Genomic DNA, 21,724 nt, shown 5'->3' with positions numbered 1-21,724 from the left:
TCACTGACATGCAAGGAAACATATATCTTTTTATTTTATTTATTCTTTATATATAATTGCCCTCAGACTGCAAGACATGGCCAACCAATTACTTTGTGATTATTGTGTCATGTATTGTGTTTGCAATTTGAACTGTGATATGACATTTTATTTTATATGAAAAGGTCTCATATTGTTACTGCTGAGACAATGGAAATATTTACTTTTAAAGTTGTTCACACTGGGGGTCACTCCATCTTTGCAAGAACCAACTAACACTACAAGTTACAAAATAAATATTTATGTCTTAAATAATTCACTTTCAAATCTTTAAACCCTCAAAATTTTAACATGTCAAATCATCAAGATTTTATATTGTTGAAATATTGTTGAAATGCTGCAAACTTCTGTCCACAAAAATGTCATCAATTCACCCTAAAAAACCCTCCGCTAGTCACCTATGAACCCCAGTTAGCGCCGATTCGGGTCCGTCAATTGCTTGACTGGTGGATTCATTATTATTCTTAATGAACAACACAACAAATAAACAGTACAATGCCAAACTCACTTAAATAGGCACTTTTACATTTCACTTTGAAACCAAATCTTCCTCCATTGTCTTGTCAGTCAGGAGTGAGGCTAAATGGGAGAAGTGAGGTGAAATCTGACTCTTGCTGCTGATCTGTGCAACAACTCTTCTGTTTGTTTAATTGTAGTGTCTGTTCTCTAACTGAACTAAATGATTTTTATTACTATAAAAAAATCTAAACGACGATGGGGGAGGTGCCACGGTGGGCAAGGGATGTAACTGGTGTTCCGGCTGAACACCGGTAACACCGGCAACACCGACTATTGCAGCAAGCCTGTAAGTCACAAGAAGAGAAACACAATGAATCTTTCAGCAAAGAATCCTCTCAATAAGAAACAACATGGTCTGGGTTCCGGAAGTATTTTCCCATTCATTTCCTCCGCTCTTTAAAAAAAAAAAGAGACTCAGCTTTAGGATAAATCACAATATTGCTAAAAAAGGGACAAAAGAACCATTGTAAATGAACAGTAAAATATACAAAAATATTGACTTACAGTCATTGATTATAAGTATAAACAATCTACTTTACATTTATTGCAAAACACTCCAAACTGTTGAGAGTATAGAGAGACTTATCAGTAGTAGTGCTTCGTGTGTAACTTTTCTGATTGGTCGATCTCTCTTTAGAATTATGGGTACAGTACAGTAGTTCCTTCACCAGTAATTTGTCTATTAAACTTTTTTTTTAAGTAAGAATTTGAAGCTACTCAACAAAACCATATTCCACAGCCTAATAATCATCATAGCTCAAGGTATGTCTGTCTTTAACCCCCTGGGGTCGGCAGTCGCACCAGCTCGCTTTTTTTTCTTATCAGTGCAAAAGACACTTAAAATACTCTGTTGATTTTGATCTTACATATAAGTGTTATACATCATTCAAAACTGTTAAATGTCTTCTTTTATTTGTGTACACTCATAATAAAAACTAAATGTTGTGTTTTTCGTAAAATAAAGAAAATAAACATGATGCGCATTCTGCCGTCTCTCTCAATGTGAAGTTCATTCTGAAACGCGACAGAAATGAACTGTAACTCAGCGAATGTTTGTCACACAGACTTGAGACATGTGTCTTTACAAAGCTTGAAGTCTATTGTATTAAATGTAAATGTCATCTATTTTTAAATGATGTAAATTATATCAAAAACAAATATTCTCTAAGTAATCCATATGAAAGCAACGACATGTACAGTTTCTTAAGTCCGTGCTCATTAGCTCTAATGTGACCACACCCACACGGGCACGAGCGATTGACATGCAAATCGTCCATGTGAAGGAACGCAGACCTGAAAACGCCCCATCACCTCAAAAACAAAGAATCAGAGACTTCAGTAGCCTACTCCTCTGCATTTCATCGAGTTTGGAAGACACGTTGTGTTTTGCTGTGCTGTCCAGTTTACCTTGGATTTACCTCAGAAGAATTAGAAGAACGCGATTTGAAGATGAGAAAGATTTTTAAGGTAAGACATGTCCACTCAAGACAAGCATGTTATTGTTATATAAACTTTACATTGTAGCAACTAGTCAAACTGGTGCCAGACTAAAATGTATGTTATGAAATGATATTTGAGTAAAAACATGAAGACTAATGCTAAATTTATATCCATGTACACGATGATTTTATGTTCGATAATAAAACACAGCATGATATAAAAGGAGGCTAGTATGATTGTTTACTCTAATATGGTTAATATTATAATGTTTAGACCTGTGTTTACTGTTAAATACTGTGTTTGTGGATATCTGCTCAAACGTAGATATGTATAATGTGGTAACAATGTTTCATAGTTTGGAGCGGCTCGATCGCTTCAGTAAATTATCTCTGCACACGCTGTGAGTTTGAGTCACTTGCGCTGTGCGTTTGAAAAGCAAAACGCGCCAAACATTAGGCTTCATGTTTTTACTCAAATCTCATTTCATAACGTCATAACGAATGGAAACATTTGAAGTAACATATGATAATCCATTAGCCTGACGTTGTCATACTCAGATTCTAGTCAGAATATGAGTCTGATACTGCCCTATTGGGCTGTGATTAAGGGGCGTGTTTCAACCGAACCAGGGAAGAAAATGCCTCTGCACTCAACTGGATAGACCTACAACCAATCAGAGCAACGGAGTAAGTGATGTATGTTCTTCATTCATCTTTCCGATCGACAAATGCCTTGATCGCGGTTCTCTGTTCCTCTTTTAAAATGAATGCGCTGTCGATATCTTCTATAACAGATGTGATGGCGGAATCTACACATGATGTTTCATAAACAAAGTTCGGGAGGAGCACGTTCAAATAATCAATCCAATCAACTTGTCATCAAACAATTACCATGTCTACCCAATCAGCACCAACCAATCAGAGGAACTCACCTAACATTCTGTGTTACTGAAGTGTTAATTTTTAACGATTTATAGGCCGCCTGCTATAGGCTATTGTTATTATTATTTTATGCAGCCCTACATGCCTACAAGGCACAACAAACCTGGTGTTCATTATATATATGTATTTTGTACATTTTAAATCGCAATTTTAACCAGAAAAATCTATAATGTATTCCCAAAATCGTGCAGCCTATAGTTTATCTTGATATCAGAATGTTCACAGTTGTTTCGTGTGTTTTTTTTTTTTTTTTTTTTTTTTTTTACAGGGACCAGATGCCACTGAAGAGTCCTGCTGACTTAAACATTCACATGAGTCTCTGTACATGAACATGGTAAAATGAAAAATCAAACACCTTGGAAATGACAGGTATTTACTATATTTCAGGAATGGCACAAAGTTATGTGACTTCAAGTTATGTGTGTTAGAGTCTCTGTCTTTAGATCAGTGTGTTCAATAATGTGCTTTTTTTGTCATTTGTTGTGTATCTTTGGATTATGTTGTGTTGTAAATAAATCCAAACAATCAAAAAGCCATTCTTTTTTAAATCTCTACTCATTATTTGTGCAAGATTTCTCATAATGATAGGGCCTGATAGCACCTGATAGGGCCATTATGGGAGGGTCTTTGTCTCTCTCAGGTGTGAAACACATCAATATTCATGATGATTCACGCCTCCTCGCATAAAGCTTTCTTACTCAAAACATGTCTTCCAAATTTTAAATCAATATATTGTTTTATCTGAGTACGCAGGATGATTTTCACATAGCTTTGAAGCAAATATTCTAGGCTACGTGATACAATTTTCAAAAGTCTTGTGAAGAAATAATCAGTTTGGGTTTCATGACCTTATTTCAGTGAAATTTTAGTTTCGTTTTTTTTTCACAAACCACGCATAAACGTCATTCTCAAAACTACAAACTTTAACATACATGCTGCTGACATATTATTGTGGCAGAGTTTGTGCTGAATACAGTAGCCATAAGACTTTATAAGACTTTATAATAAGACTTTAGCCATGAAAATGTCACAAGTAACAGAACTAAGCACAAATGTCAGAGCATGTCAGAACACCTCCAGGACCCAGAAAACACCCTGGGGGTTAAAGGTCTATACGGTTATATTATATATTCCTCTAATGAGAAAATGAATGGGATTTTCACACCCCATAACCACACTGTTAAGCTCTTTTTAGCTTGTCAGAGCTACAGTAAAGCCCATTTAGAGGACATGCAGGATGTGACATCAAAAATTAAACACCTCTAATGTTGTGACTTCCTCTCTTCCTCGCCTCTTGTTGTTATAACATGCTTCACTTAGCAAACAGTGAAACAAAGCAACCTCAAACAAAGCAACCTCAAACCATGCACCCACAGGTGCCCCTTTGAACCAGGCCTTCCTCTCTTAACACTCCCGTGAGCACAAATTAAATAGGAAAACTTGAGATGGACCACTAACTTTCCCCACCCTGATTCATTTATTGAGCAAAGAACAGGCTGCTGGAGAAGGCAAAGACCTCGCCATTAACCACATCGCTTTTTCTTTATGTGTGTCGTGGCTAATGACATTTAACTGTGTCGTACAGAGGTTATTGAAATCCATAAAGCATCATTAACAGAGTCTGGAAGACATTTCTGCGCCTCTCATTTGATATAACAGTATAAATCAAACAGACAGAGATCTTTGGGGCTGTCAAATTCTGTAAACATCTTCCATTTGATCTTTATCCTATGCTGGGAAACTGCAGGGTGTTCATTTAAGAAATAAACTATGAGAAGGTATGCTATATTGTTAGTATAGTCACAATTAAAGGATGCTGTTAGGCATGACAGACAGTGGAGTATATTCACAGTATTGCACGACCTTAGAAACACATTAAGGCCAATTCACACTGCACCGACAGACTCAGACCAATGCCAGATTACAGCACGTTATATCTCAGACATTTTAATTCCAATTAAACATGTTCAATCATCGAAAAAAAGCTCTGACACATGCCAACAGACTCGACAGGGGTACCACTGATCTGACAAAACCCGACAAAATATGGTTTCTGTAGCCGCCTGTCGGTGTGGTGTGAATTGGCTTTTAAGAACACTGTTACCATATAAACCACTGGAACACTAGGCTGACCAATCAGCGTCCTGGACCAGTACTTTCCATTTTATTCTAAGCTAATCTATAGGAAAATAGTCAAAAAAGAGCAATGCGGTAACTAGCCAGTAGCTATATCACCCTGTAGCCCAAGACTGGTTTCCTACTGAAGCTAAGCAGGGTTGAGCGCCTGGTTAGTACCTGGATGGGAGACCTCCTGAGAAATCCAGGTTGCTGCTGGTAGAGGTGTTAGTGAGGCCAGCAGGGGATGCTATCCCTGTGGTGTGTGGGTCCTAACGCCCCAGTATAGTGATGGGGACACTATACTGTCAAAGAGCACCGTCCTTCGGATGAGACGTTAAACCGAGGTCCTGACTCTCTGTGGTCATTACAAATCCCAGGATGTTTTTCGAAAGAGTAGAGGTTTAACACCGGCATCCTGGCCAAATTTGCCCATTGGCCTCTGTCCATCATGGCCTCCTAATCATCCCTATATACTGATTAGCTTCATCACTCGGTCTCTTCTCCACCAATAAGCTGGTGTGTGGTGGGCATTCTGGCGCAATATGGCTGCCGTCGCATCATCCAGGTGGATGCTGCACATTGGTGGTGGTTGAGGAGATTCCCCCGTTCTATGTAAAGCGCTTTGAGTACCCAGAAAAGCGCTATATAAATGTAACAAATTATTATTATTTTATTATTATAACTAAATATCTTTTATTCACAATGACTCTCTTTGAATGAATTTAAATGCAAGAACAGTAGGAGTAAATGGCAGTAGTATTTTTTTTTATCACACTACACTAAGATCTGATTTTGGGGTAAAATGTTGTAACAGACAAGCGTGTTACCAGTCTTTTATCTGCAGGTTTTCTTCCTCACCGCTAGGGGTGCTATGGCACCTAAATGTGCTCGTTAAGTAAAGGTGGGTTTGTAGAGGAAGTTAGCAGAACAGCAGCAGTAGAAAGCATGGCTGCGTCTGAAACCGCATACTCACTGAGTAGGTACTTAGTTTCAATAAGTACTTACTTAACGAGCGCTAAAAGAGTAGGTACTTTATAGCCAGATCTCGTTAAGTATGAATGCGAGCCGTACATCACCCACCATGTTGACATCTTCATGTGACCTACGACGTTATCACAAGCACAACAACTTAAAAGATATGAGCGACAGGTTTAACTCATCTATCTGTAAATATCCTGATATTGACGAAACTTTCTCATTTTGTGTCTTGTTGAAGAAACAGCTGCCCATTGATTTAAGTTCTTATATTTTTAAACCCTACTAATGTGACCCAGTTTTATCCTTAACGATATTATTTTTATTACGAAAACCCCAAATCGCCATCTCTTGAATATGTTGTTAATTTCTTTATTTTATCCACTATTTTTCACCCACAAGCAAAAGTGGCTCAAATCTCCTTTATGTTTCCCCCCTTTTCTTGTTGAATTTACCTCTCGTTTCATCCCTCAGGCTTATAAATAACAAATAACAACAATTTGTTTTTGTTTTTATGTATTATGATGAATTATTTAAAGATATTTAACCTTGTCATTGTTCTTTTTTCCTGTGTATAAAATCTCATATTATGATTTATGCAAACCCATTATATTTTTTATTTTTTTGTCATTATGATTGTTCATTGTTAAATATACAACCATGGTATCTTTCCCTGATCTTGTATCTAACTAAGTTTGGCAATAAAAAAAATTATACGAGCGACAGGTGCACTAACACCTCATAACATCAGTAACTCGACAGCCCTACCTAGAATGGTTTTCCACAGCGTTTGTAATGTCTGCACAAAGGAGACAGGCAGCTGCTCGAGGATCTCGCCTTTGGAGAAAACTGTTGATTTTATATTCGAAAAATTTAAGTATCACTCCTTAAAAATTAATATTACCCCAGAACAAATTGTATTGCTAGCCCACCCCAAAACTTATACACAACAATAATGATAAATGCTGGCCAGTACTTAATTATATTAGCTTTGTTTTACTGAAAATTATATAATTTAATAAAACAAGCAAAATGTAATTTGTTTTGTCATATGACATAGCTATGCATGAATACACTCTAGATAAATGCAGTGAAAACATTAAAATTTTCAGTCAAGCAATGAATTAATGCATTCAAGGTTGTATCAGCGATTTCAGGCCCACATAAATGATCACATTCATCTAATCTTTCCTAACGATCCGCTAGCTGCCCGCCCCATAAGCAGGCCGTCAAAAAAACGCGTCTCTGTAGGCAGCCTAGGCTCTGAGATCTGCACACAAAAACAATTGGTTTCACCAACCACTCAAAACCAAAATAAATAGTGTTCCAACCAATCACCGACAGGGGGAGGGTGTTGTGAGGTTTTGCGCTCGTTTTCTCCGACTTCGCGTGCAGCCGTGCACGAGTGATCATTTATGTTTGGGCCTTTTTTGGGCCTGAAATCGCTGATACAACCTTTAATTAAATAATTTTATTTTATTTTATTTACTGACAACGATAAGAAACATGAATAAATTAGTAAAAGAACAAATAAAAGTAACCATCAATAAACAAATGCATATACATACAAGTCAACAACACATGAAACTTTATTCAAACTACAATCATGTATTTACAGGCAGTGAACCCCACATCCTACTGCCATCTCAACACAGCGGTTCCCATTCTGCGGCTTTATTCTGATGAAGCAGCTGACCGCCAGAGGTGAGCCGTGCCTGAGGTTGTTGTGTACTGCTCTGTGCTTCACAATCTGAGGTAATAAGAGCAGGTGGAGAGATGGAGGGTCTCATCCATGGTACCGTTTCCAGGATTCAGCTCTGGGCTCCTCATCCTCAGTGTTCACACCAGTCTACTGACATTTCAGATCCTACACAAATACACAAACATAATACAAAAGCAGTCATTTTAACAACACAATGTCATTTGATTGTATTAGAAGTAACAAAATGATCTTACTTTATATTTTAGTAAGATCCCTAAAATACTTGTATAAGATTTTCCTGTCAGATGTAAATAGACATTTAAAATGAGCGTCTTTAAGATGTAACATTATATGGTTTATGTAAATCCACTTTGGAGACGTAAACGTGTGCTTACTGGAGCTCCCCTGATAGCTATACATAATAAAACGTTTTTACAGCAAAATCACAACTATACTATACTGTCTAACATCTTTACACCTTCAACAATTCAACAGTTTATTCTACAGTAGTTCAACACATGCAATTTTAACACAAGGAACCGTGTTTACTCACATTTGAAAGCACACGCTGATCTCCGCGATGTTCGATTATGACGTATCCTCTCCCGTGGCCTCCTGGGATAGAAAAGTATCCATCGGTTGAGCACTCGAAAATCTGGGCAGAAGCAGTAGGTCATCCGGGAACTTCTCGCCTATTCTTTTGTGAATACTGATGTACTCCTTTCACGTACTGTTTTCTCCAACTATATAGTAGGTAAGGTAGGCATATTCGAACGCACTATAAGTATACGCACATCCGAATCTCGCGAGAATTAGTACGTCACCCAGGTAATTCTCGCCTACTCTTTTATGAATACTAAGGATTCGTACATACATTTTTGCTCGCCTACTGCTTTTCCCCTACTATATAGTAGGGAAGTATACGGTTTCGAACACAGCCCATGGCTTACCTGCATTTGTGCTATGTCCTGGTTGGGAAATGTTCCATTTCAAGCTCAATTTAAAGTAAGGATTTGTTTTCTTTCCTGTTATTTAAAAGTATGCCTTGCTGATGATGTTTGTTGCTAACTTCCTCTACCAACCCACCTTTACTTAAGGAGCGCATTTAGGCGCCATAGCACCCCTAGCGGTGAGGAAGAAAAACTGCTTGGTTACAGGCTTGTCTGTTACAATGTGGCCCAGAGAGATTCCTGAGATTCATGTTTGTGTGATTCAGTCAATCGTAAAGGGGTCATGAATTGTTTCCTGGTGTCAGATCGTTTGATATGTACTGAGTATTTATTGTCATGACTTCGGTCTGATCTGCAGTGTTATGTTGTGTTTGTCTGTGTGCCTTGTTGTCTTTGAGCACATAGGTTTAGTTTTGACAGCTTGCAATGTGTTCCGCTGTCATTGTGGCATTTCCCCTCCCACTTGTTATCCTTAATTATCATTTGTGTTCACGTCACACCTGTTTCTAATTAATTCCTCATAATGTTCCCCTATTTTAGATCAACTCGTGTTCAGTCTTTTGTCAGACCGTTATTGTATGTAGTGCAACGCTTCTTTCATTATTGCCTTGTTTTGTCTTGTCTTGCCGTGCCGTGCCGTACTTTTTCAGACTCCAAGTGTCGTTTTGTTTTTTGTCCTGCTTCCTCTCTCTCCCTCTCGCCCGACCAGATCTTATATCTCCTGCTACCTGCCCTGGTGATCTCTGTTCTGTCGAGCCTCGGCTCCGCCACCACAGCCCCTCTTCTCTGTGCGCTCATCGGGGAACTCAGGGAACAATTTATACGTCAGCGCCGCAGTCAAACTTAATAGTTGTGATTTTCTGTTCTTTCCTTTTATCGGGTTAATGAATTGGATTATCAGACATGGAAGAAAGCATGTAGAGAATGCTGCTTTTGTTATGGTTTTGATCTAAGGCCGGGCTATTTAATTGGCGGCCCGGAAACAACCTCCGAGTGGCCCAGCCCGTGGTCCCACCAAAAACGCACATTCCTACGTAAATTCATACAATAGTACAGACCACATAGCCTAGCAACACGCAAACAATGCAGAGCGTACTGGTAGTAGCCTAGATTACTATCAATATGTCTTTCTCATATGTAAAATTGCCAATGAAAACTATCAGTTTAACCCTGCCTGGACTGACAAATACTTGTTTATTTTACCGCCACATCCAAATGGCAAACTGATATGTTTAATTTGTAATGAGTGCGTTGCAGTACTTAAAGATTACTATGTGCGGAGGCACCACGTTGAGAAACACCAGACTTTCCGCACCAATTTTCCTGAGGGATCTCAAGAGAGGGCTGCAAAAGTGCAGAGTTAGATTGCATCTTACAACCGGAGCAGTACTACCATGGTGCGGTCATTCACAGCCCAAGACAGAGCTACCGCAGCATCCCTTCGTGTTTCCTGGATATTGGCAAAAAAGAAAAGGCCATTCACAGACTCTGAAACCGTGAAGGACTGTATGCTGGCCGTCGTGGATGAGGTGATAAATGACGATAAAATTAAAACGAGCGTGACATCTGCTATACAAAACATACCCCTGTCAGATACTTCCAACATTCGTAGGATTGAAATTCTTGCTGCAGTTGTGTATGAAACGCTGTTAGGAGACCTGATGAAAGCTGATACTAATGTCTATAGCAGTAGATGAGTCCACAGACAAAACTGATATTGCTCAGTTGTGTATATATGTTTTTTTTTTTTTTGCAAATGCTTCCGAGAGGAGCTGCTCGGCCTACTGCTGTTAGAAGGACACACAACTGGCGATATAGTCTTTGGGAAAATTTTCGCTTTTTTTTAAAGACAATGGTCTGAATATGAAGCGTGTGTGCATGCTTGTGACAGATGGAAAGTGAATGGTTTGGCAGCACATTGGTCCACTGTTGCACCTCAGTTGATCTCCTTACACTGCATTGTGCATCAGGCGGTGTTGTGCGCAAAACTAAGCGGGGCTCTCAAAATGACAATGGACAGCATGATGGCTACAATTAATTTTATTCGCTCCACATCAAGCCTCCAACACCGCTTATTCCGCATGCTGCTGTTGCATAATGACGTGAGGTGGCTGTCCAAAGGCAAAGCACTGGAGCGTTTCTGTGGTCTCAGAGAGGAGATCATAACTTTCCTCCGCGGCAGCAAGCAAAAAAAAGGAAGAAACGCACTTGAGTCGCATACTGGACGACAACTTCATGGCCGATGCCTGCTTTCTGAGCGACATATTCAAACACCTGAATGATCTCAATTTGGGACCACAAGGCAGAGACAAAATTGTCATCGACCTTGTGGAACAGATGCATGCATTCCAAGTTAAACTGGACCTTTTCGCAACTGATTTGAGCACAGGCCGAATGCTGCATTTTCCGACACTCCGCAAATGCATCTCATCCCCCGCACAAATCACGGATGTGATGACAGATTTCATTGCGAGGTTGAAAAATAACTTTGCTGGTCGATTGGACGGACTTGTTCTGCCCACAGAGGTGGCCGTTTTTGTCAGAGACCCGTTCACTGTTGCAATAGAAGGGGACTTATCCGCCAGAGCAAAGAAAGTGGTCCCTTCCATTGACGAGGGGAAATTCACACTCGAACTTGCTGACATGCAGTCATCTGTAACCATGGCACAGGAGCTTTGCACTAACGGGCCTGCAATGTTTTGGACTGATGTCAATGTACATCAGTTCCCAAAAATTAAGAAAGTAGAGATCGTCATGCTCAGTATGTTTGGATCAACATACACGTGTGAGTCAAGTTTTTCACACATGAACTCCATAAAAAGCAACTCTTGTTGCTCCCTGACTGACTGTACTCTCCACCAATGCCTTCGGATTGCATTGACAACTTACGAGCCTAAAGTTACTGCTCTCGTTCAAAACAAAAAATGTCACTTCTTCCAGTAAGTCAGCAGGGTAACTGTAGTCTACATCAATATTATGTGGGATGTGTAACAAAGGCATGCCTAATCACACATGTGGTGATTTAAAATATGTTCCCTCAGTGTGCAGTAGTACACCTTGTATTCATGTGTTAGTTATAGTTGTGAATACTGTGCACTTTTTATTTTATGCACTTTGAGATGTTCCTGGGTCAAATGTGAGCAAGATGTTTATTTTGTTTCAAAAGGAAAATTAATGTTATTGCTAATAGCCTACTACTGTGCACTATTTTGTTTTATGCACTTTGTGATCAGATAGGTCAGATATGTAGCCTAGGTAGGCCTAGGCAAGAGGTGCCTAGGTCAGGTTTTTTTTTCTTTTCTTTTCTTTTGTAAGTGGAAAAAGTAGGGGCTACCTCAGATTCTGTTCAGTTAGCTCTTTTATAGTTTTTTTATGCACCTTTTGCTGTGCAAACTGACCAAAGTTAAAAGAGAAACAATGAATAAACCTTACATGTTTTTCAATAAATTTGTTTGTGTTGGTTTTAAAATTTGTCATTGAAATGACTGGCCCAGCTAACCTTCTTGGTTTGAAAATCTGGCCCAACTGAATTTGTCATTGAATAGCCCTGATCTAAAGCATTCACTGTAATCCTGAAAAAAAGCTCCAGTGAGTGACATCGGTTTTGTCATCAGTAAGACATTACAACACGTTTCATTTTATTTAAAATAAACTAGACTGCAAATGACAATGTATATGTTTTCCACTTTTTTTTCTCTTTTTTTTTAAAGAATGAACTATGAATATAAGAATGACAGTGTGACAAAACAATGGTACATTCATTCATAATTCCCTAATTCATCCTTTGTCCATTATAATTGTGGTAACTCCAAGTACTTAAACTTTATTTGCCACAATCAAGACTTATAAAGCACATGTAATATATGCATAAATGTTTCACATTGTTTGCAAAAATCTCAACTATGTAACAAGATATTTGTTTAACATCGGAAGTTTTCAAAACAATTCCACAAATGTAATGGTGGTGACCGTTAAAAATTATTTTAATATGCAAAACTGATACCCAATCATAGCACTGGGTGTTTACTTCCAAGTCTCGAATGTGGCATCAAAACAGAGTTTTTGAGAGAGAGGGTCAAATAGCCTAATACTTCTAAATTAAAATCTTGATAACATTATAAGTGGACCTCAGAGAATATAAATGAAAAAAATAAAACAAATGCAGCTCTTGACCCCTTTAATGCCGATGTGTTCAACAGGTGATTTTGAATTCCTCTCTATTAACACTACTGTGTCTGACATTTTAAATAATCAGAGTATCACATTTTTATGGTCATTCTAACTGGTTAAAAAAACAAAAACAAAAAAACAAGACAGATTGCAATAATATAAAGTAAATGGTAACTGTTATGATCTCTTCTGGTCATTGACTGCATTACATACAAGTTCTGTGTGCACATGTGGGTTTACTAGCCAGAGTTTGGGGACAAATTTCGGACAAAAGTTCTGACAAAACCTGGCGAACTCAATTGTGTCAACGTCAAATTTTCTTTTGGGGTATGGTTCAGATTACACTGCAGTCATTATAATTAGTTTGTGAAATCAACAGAAGTCTATGACATGTCCTCTTTCATAGAGCTATAAATGTGTGTGTGTGTGTGTATAGGCCAACAGGTGTGCGGTGCAGCTTATGCACATTAAAAATGAAAGAGGATTGTGTTGTGATGGAGCCCGGGCCTGATGCCTGACCCCTCTGTCTCTATGTCTCTGTGGCTTTTGTCTGGCAGTCAGTCAGGCAGGAAGAGACGGCACCTGAGCAGAGTGAGGACTCCACACTTACATCACACATCTCAGTAAAACTCATACAACTATGTGTGACACCAACTGAGAAAAATCATACTGAAGTTACAGTGAGCGGAGAAGGAGAAAGTTTGTGATTCAGGAATATCTCTGTAGGCTTATGTAACCAGAGGGTCAGGGGTCGAGGCAGTGGGGGAATAGAGCCTCAGTTTATGGGATGTTTAGTGCCTTTGCGGGGCCATTGTTTAACACTGGGGGCAGAGGGTGTGTGTGTGATGGGGGGCTGGTCCTGTTTTTAAGCTGCATGTTACCCGAACATATGTCACACACATTCTGACACACTGATTTACAAGCCATATGGAAATCCAGCACTGTGCGTATGTGATTGTGAATGTAAGCATAATTCAATGAAGCAATAAGCCACTTTTTTTCACAGCTTTGAGTGGCATGTTTGCTTTTATAAAGTGACACAAAAGAAACCTTAATTTTAATAAAAAGAATTAAAGACCCATATACTTCAAAATTGGCAATTTTGATCAGTATTTGTGTGTACTACAAATTTGCTTATTACCTTTGCAACATGCTAATGTCAGGTTCTACTGAAATCAACTGCCAGAATTAATCACACATGTCTTGAGCACGGTGTTATACACATTATTGAACGGAACCTCAGTAACAACTCTGTTAGCATGTCAGTTAGGAAGATGTCTATGTATACAGTGAGAGAGCTCACTATGGTTTGGAAGAGAACTTTTGAATCGATGTAAATGTTTAACTTTACCTCTCGTACAGGTCGGCTCTCGCTCCTCCACAGGCCGTTGACAGTTTTGGTGGGGGCTATGGTGACCACAGGTGGGGTACTGGGTACGCTGTGTCCCCCAGGAGGCACTATAACTGGACCCATGGGGCCCCGCTTGGGTGTACTGACTGGGGAGCTGTGGTTAGTGGCCGGAGATGAGACAGGAGACGACTCGCTGCTGATGGAAGATCCTGCTAAACAACAGGACACAGGAGAGAAAGAGTTCATCAGTGATTTAGTCAAGTCACCTTTATTTATGTAGCGCTTTTTACAATACAGATTGTTTCAAAGCAGCTTTACAGAGATAACAGGAAAATAATGCAACAGAGTTTGTTTCTACTGTACAGCAGATCTAGAAGAGTAAAAAAGTTATTAATTTAGTGTATATATATATATATATATAGCAGTGATAAACAGTGATGTTATCATCCAGCTCAGTTCAGTTATAATGGTGTTATGTAATGGTGTCAATGCAGGCAGATCAATAATATCGTTGAATATTTAGTGTCCCCAACTGAGCAAGCCAAAAGCCAAAGGCGACATGGATATTTATCCATTTACTGGTCAAGTTCGTGCCATTCGTCAGGGTATTTGTCTCTTTAAACATATGGGTAAGATTGAAATTCATGCTGTTTCTGTGTGAGATTGTAGCTTGTAAATAAAAGAAAACTGAAACATTGCAAACACACACACTGCACCAGCTTCTTGCAAACGCAACTCGACACTTGTGCGCACCAGTTTCTTTTTGACTAGTAAAGCTTTAAGTGGAAAGAACACACACTATATACTGTAAATATAAATGTCTCATGGAGTGGAGAGACAGACACACAGCCTACGGCAAACATTAGATGGAGACAGTGAACGGGGAGGGATATTTATGGAGGAGGACAGATGACAGGACAAGCTAGGATGAGAGAAAAGACAAAGATAGAGAAACAGAGGGGAGAGAAACGGTGTGGTAAGTTCTGAAGTCTTATCTGCATGGACATTCAGTCAATCACAGGCCAGTGCTTGATCATCGCTCTCTAAAACTGTTATCATTATCGCACCTCTCCTCGCACTCCATCTTTCTCTCAGTCTGTCCGCTGTGAGCAGGGTCTAAAACAAATATCCCACGAAAAAAATGGTCTAAATTTGAAGTCTTTTTAACTAATATGTACTTACATATATAATGGTGACAGAATTAAAAATTTTGGTGAGCTTTAAATATATAAATGTGTGTGTGTGTGTGTAAATGAGGAATGTCTCTAGCCGCTGCATCCGTTTTATTTAGGCTAGTCTGTTATGACTTAAAACTACTGTATTTTACAAAATATATATCCAGTTGATTTTTGTATCATCTAAATTGTGATGTGACTTATATTCCAAAGCTACATACTGTGCATTTTGTTAGCACAAGTTTAGCAACCAAATGTGTGAATATGGAAATATTTGAATTTGTACCACGAGATGTACGTGTCCCCATAAATTTAGATTAAGTCATATGTCTGCTTTTATTGTTTAGACATTACTCATGTGCGTGTTTGTACATAAATGTTTTATCTTGTGGGTTTCAGTTTTTATCTCTCTTCACATTCAACTTTAACACAGTTTGTACAAGTTTATTTGTGCATTTCCCCCATGCAGGTAATTCAGTTTTGCCTCAAATAGGCTTGGTGTTTATAATAAATGTTGTCTACAAAATATATACACATAAATACATGTGTTACGTTTTGATGAAGACAAGGTAAGAACAGCGGATCTAAATGCAGCATAAACATTTATTAAATAAAACAAAATAACGATATCCAACAATAGAAACAAACAAAACAGTGTTAAGGCACATACAACACTAGACAATTAACTGAGAACACTGAGGTCAATATATACACACACCAGATAATGAACTGAAATGAATCAGGAGTGATATAATCAATGAACCAATGAATTGCCATGACAACCAATGAAAACAACAACAGAACGTGACAACATGTTTGTTTTCAGTGTTTATACTGTTTTACAACGTTTCCTTTTATTTACCAGCATTTTACATTATTTCCAGAAGGAATAATAAAATGTGACATACACCAATGCAGTTTTTATTTTTCCTCTCAGCAATCAATTTTTACAAGGTGTGGAAACTATGGTACATTAAATCTCACAAGCCTTAAAGGGTTAGTTCACCCAAAAATGACAATTCTGTCAGTAATTACTCACCCTCAAACTTGAAAGCCGGCCCAGAAAGTTAGTTTATCAAGCGACAAGAATGCTTTTGTGCGCAAAAAAACAAATAAAAATAACGACTTCATTCAACTATTCATTTTCTTCTGTGTGGGCCTCTGAGTGAGTTCACGTAGTGTCGCAGCGCAACGTCAGAACGTAGGCTCACTATTGGCCAGCATCACACGCATCACACACATGACCAGCGCCGGCCAATAGTGTACGCAATACACTACGTGAACTCACTCGCATTGGCAGAAAAATACTCATTCAAAGGTTTGGATCTGATATTGTCTTAAAAATTAAGCTGGATAAGAAGCCGGAATAAGAAGCCGTTTTCAGTCATCTCAGCCATGCTCATTCAAATGTCAAGACATTCATGGCACAGGGCTGTCTTGGGACAAGCCATTAGGAGCTGGTGTTCTCTGCAGAAAGCTTTTAAGAAAGACGCCACAAAGGTTTCTGTCAACAGCAAAGGAGGAGCAAAGGTGAGCGGAGGTGAAGAGACGCCTGCTGCAGTAATTACAGCTGCACACCATTAAACATGCATGCAGGCAGAGAGAGAAAGAAAGAGAGGGAGAGAATGAGAGTGAGAGAGAGTGAGTCCACAACAGCGATTAGCAGCTGAGTCCCAGTAAAGACCCGAGCGTCTCCTCCTGTCTTGTTCAGCCATTTAACACAAGCTGATTATTGCACGTGTACACGCACATGGACACACACACACACACTTCTGTTCCAAAAACCAGTATCCATTACTCATGTAGCATCACATTCCTGACTGAAAAAGGGCTGCAACTGGTTATTTTGAAAGAGGTTAAGAGGTTGCATAAGAGGTGCACGATTAATTGTTGAAAGATCACAATCTCGATTCAAACACCCAAACAATCTTATTCCAAAATGCCAACGATTCGGCTGTGCCTATTAAAGCTTTGACAAGTACGATTACAGCGGAACATTAAGATCTGCACTGCCGCTGCCCCTGAGCCAGGGAAAGCAGTTGACATGTATAGGTAGGTATAAAACAGCTATGTAGGCTATGTTATTTTGTTTAGTTGTCTATTTAGAATCGTGGGAGAATAGTGATCTCTATTTAAAAAAATAAAATGTGATTCTCTATTTATCCTGAATCAAGCAGCTCTAGGTTGTATAAGTGCCAAATAGCAATAAACAGGATAAAACCATCATTTAAAAATACCTTTTAATGAGCCTTACTGAATAACAGGAACAAATACATGAATTTTTACATGAAAAAGTACATTTTTGGTTCACTTGAACTTTATCTTATAAAAACAACAAACCGTCCCGTCTTTTTTTTTTTACGCGATTAATCTATGCCGTATTTCTGAGCCTCTTGGCTTGCCATCATTTTTGCTGCTGCTCACGCTCAATTAAAGTGAAAGCACACTTTTGATGGACAAAATAAGTATTATTTCACAGAAAAAGTGCCCACAATGCATAGAATTTGCATGTCTAGTGTGTTTTAACAAGAACTGGAGTAGGCTATGTCAGAAAATAATATTTATAGAAAATTTACCCATTTAAACTTGGTTTTATTATTCAGTTTGGGTAAAAGTACTATATGGTGTTTTATAAAAAAAAAAAAAAAAAAAAAGCTAGTTTAGTTTAGTTTAATTTTAATTTCCCACACCAGTATTAATTTATATAGTTCCATTTTATAGAGATTATCTGTTCAAAAATGTTTCTATGTTCTATGCAAAATGTTCTATTAAAGGTGCCCTAGAATTTGGAATTGAATTTATCTTGGCATAGTTAAATAACAAGAGTTCAGTACATGGACATGACATACAGTGAGTCTCAAACACCATTGTTTTCTCCTTATTTAAATCTCGTTTTTGAAAAACACCCCTGAAAAATAGGCGAATCTCCACATAACACTGACTGTGACGCAACAGTCGGGATCATTAATATGTACGCCTCCAAAAATTTGAATATGCCAGCCCATGTTCAAGGCCAGCCGGAACTGCGCAGCCGAATCATCGTCCGAATCATTTTTCCTCGAGACATCATGGCTTGCAAACGAGCGAAGCATGGCAGTTGCTCAGTGTTTGGATGTACAAATGAACACAAATGTATTGTTTTAGTTCCTTCATCCGAGCCTCTGAAGAACCAGTGGGTTATGTGAATGTCTGATGTGTAATTGTTCAAGTTCAGACAGATAATCTTTCTCTCAAAGTCGTTCAATACTGTTTATGCATCAGTAAATCAAGCCAGTGACTAAACGATCAACTTCACGTCGTTTCTCTTAGTAGGATGAAAATAATCTTACTTAAACTGTGATTAATATACAGATAGCGATCAAAGAACAATCCCTTTCCAGTCGCCCAAGCTGTCAATCACACAGCGCGAGTTTATCTGGACACTTGCCAAAACTCGTTATGAAATCAATGACGCTGTTACACCGACCAACGAAGCTCTTACTGTACGTACATCATGTTTGCATTGGTGAAATCATTAGTGAGAGTGCAGAAACTGCGTTGCAATGATAAGATCTTCATTCACGTGATCAACAGGCTTACACTGAAGTCTCACAGCAGCCAATCACAGCAGTGGGCGTTTACACTGAAGTCTCACAGCAGACACGCCCCTTCAAACAGAGCGTTCAAATCAGAGGCTAAAATCAGGCTAGGAAAAATGCCTTTTATTTCTAAATTATAACAAATTTTGATCTAAAAAACATACTAACATTATAAGGGCACCCCAGGAAACATTCTAAAATAATAAAATAATCCATGCAAGGGCACCTTTAAAGACAAGATAGAAAATAAATTTGTGGTGCTGTAAAGTGGCTAGAAAAAATTAAATCGGAATCGGTTAAAATCGGTATCGGCAGGTCAAACTCAATGAAAAATCGGAAATCGGAATCGGCCAAGAAAATTGTAATCGGTGCATCTCTAACTATTACACCTGTTAGTGGTCAAGTGAGCAAAGGACGAAGCAAGAGAATAGATTCTTATATTGAGATACTATGATGTTGAAAAGTGATATTTGAGGCGAGCTAAGTTTTGATGAATTGCACCATGAACAAAGGCATTCAACATCTCATCAAATGAACTGGAATCAGACGTGTGTTTGATCTGAAGGGTCAGAAAACACTCAATACCAAATAAGGCGCGAAATCCACACAGCATTTACAACACAGGGCACAGCAGGAAAGGAACAGCGCTCAAAAAGACTCTCTTGTAATGTTTTTTGCAGACATAGTGTTCAAAGTAAAGTTTTAAATAGTGTTACTGCCGCAAATACAACATTAGGCCTACTTACGGTAACAATACTACTACCATTTTAAAGCTTTAGCATTGTGATACTACTGTAGGACTGGTATACCGGAATGGCGTGACAATCTATAAGCAGTTTTAAACCATTCTTTTTTTAATCGATATATTTCAGCATTGAATGCGTAATTGTACATTTATAATCAATTTATCGCTGGCTTCATCTACCATGTTGGATACTTTTTTTTTTTTTTCACAGAGCTTAGTGCAGTGTATTATGGGATTTGCCTCCTTCACCATTCTGCCATTCTCCTTGGAATTTTGCCAATGAGGCATGGAATGAGGCAGCCTTCATGTCAGGAGTGTGATGTCTATGATACCTATATAAGCAGTTCAGGAGTTCAGTAACGCCTGTGGTCATCACTGATCAGCTGCTCATCTGCTGCCGTTTCTCACTGTCTTCTCATTTGTTTCTCCCATGGTGACACAGTGACAGGACAGTGTGAATAATTCAGCAGGACTGCAGGCACATGTGCAGCGAGATCCATCCCACCCCACCATCACCCCCTTACAGATTTCTTCTCTTTTATTCAATCCGGCACACGCTCATCCATCAAACATCATCATCCTCCTCCTCATTCTCCAGCTCTTGTGAGTGTGGATCTGTCATACACACATTCATATTTGATATGTCTTTACAGCATTAGTGCTAAATTACTGCACCAAATATCATCACAAGAGTGTGTGTGTATGTGTGTGAGAGACAGACATCAGGTCTCTCTCAAGTAGGTTTTATTGGTGCCTTTTCTTTCAACTGAAACACACACACACGCAGGCAGATGGGCCTCTTATTGAAACACACACCATCTGAGTCAAACTGGTGAGCTTTATGAGATGCTAATGATATTCAAATGTATTCAGTGCAATGCGTCTGTGCAAGCTGCTCTCAAAGGAAGCCGTGCCCATGTATGGCCGAGAGCTTCCAACACTTCCTGTCACGCTCGGAATGCCACTGAAATGAACAGATTTCACACTGCAAAGAGAGAGAGTGTGTGTCGGTGTGATTAATGTGCATCTCTTCTCTCTGAGGGTTCGTCTATTAACCCACCTCTGCCTCACACTGACCACACACACACACATACATTTCAGGCTGCATTAGAACAGCATCAGCAGTTAATTAAACAGCCCATTTCACACCTGGTGTGAGAGCAGAACTCAACACGCCTTAGTCCATATGCTACCCCCCACACACACAAACACACACACACACACACACACACGTGATTGTTTTGTGGTGCGCTCACATGGTTCATTCCATGAAACAGCAGATATCACGACGGTTCTCATCTCAATGCGATAGAAGCCTGATTCTAAGCACTCTACAAAAGGCAGCAACTTCACACGTCACACAAACAGTGCACAAGAGACCCAACTCTCAATTGATTCCAGTAGAGTTTTGAAATGAGACACAATACTATAATGAAGCATAAAAATAAACAGCACAAACAAACAGTCATTTTTATATTTTGTCATAATATTCTATGAAATATTCTATTTTATATATATAAAATAATATACAATGATATAAATATAAATGAATAATATACATGACACTTCATGTCTACGGACACTTTTGGTACGGGGACAAAAAGCAAATGTTGTTCGGACAGGATTGAATGAATTACCACAACCACAACTAGAGACTCACTCCTCCCCTATACTTCCGTGTCTCTGTCTCCTCTGGATAAAGGATGAGCCCTTTAATATCCAAGTCCACAAGGAGCAGCTAATTAATCACACACAGACACCTGCTGTGAGAGAGACAGATCGGCTGTGTACTACTAGAGTACTGCATACTGCTATTTTCCCCCCAATAGTTTCTAGTATGCAACCATAAACATTTGACATCAGGTTGCATCCAATTATCATCTCAGAAATAAATGGTTATCTTGCATTTGTAATCAAATTTTGAGTAGTGGTTGACCGATTTTTTACATTTACATTTAGTCATTTAGCAGACGCTTTTATCCAAAGCGACTTACAAATTAGGACTAAATTAAGCGAGTCAT

General features: G+C 38.8%; 1 protein-coding gene across 2 annotated transcripts in view; it reads right to left on the bottom strand.

The window, feature by feature from the left end:
- The window catches only part of gse1b (Gse1 coiled-coil protein b), a 268,293-nt gene that overhangs the window by 20,394 nt on the left and 226,175 nt on the right, over positions 1-21,724 (bottom strand). Inside the window, exon 4 of one of the 2 annotated variants that reach the window (XM_084408577.1) lies at positions 14,206-14,417. In XM_084408577.1, the coding sequence (XP_084264703.1) occupies positions 14,206-14,417 (212 nt within the window). The remainder of the gene's footprint in view (positions 1-14,205; positions 14,418-21,724) is intronic. The other variant, XM_084408578.1, reaches the window with a different exon arrangement.

This window comes from Rutilus rutilus, assembly GCF_951802725.1.
Source record: "Rutilus rutilus genome assembly, chromosome: 5".
Taxonomy (NCBI): Eukaryota; Metazoa; Chordata; class Actinopteri; order Cypriniformes; family Leuciscidae; genus Rutilus; species Rutilus rutilus.
Note: the sequence above shows the minus strand (reverse complement) of the source record. Positions and strands in the feature narration are given on the sequence as shown.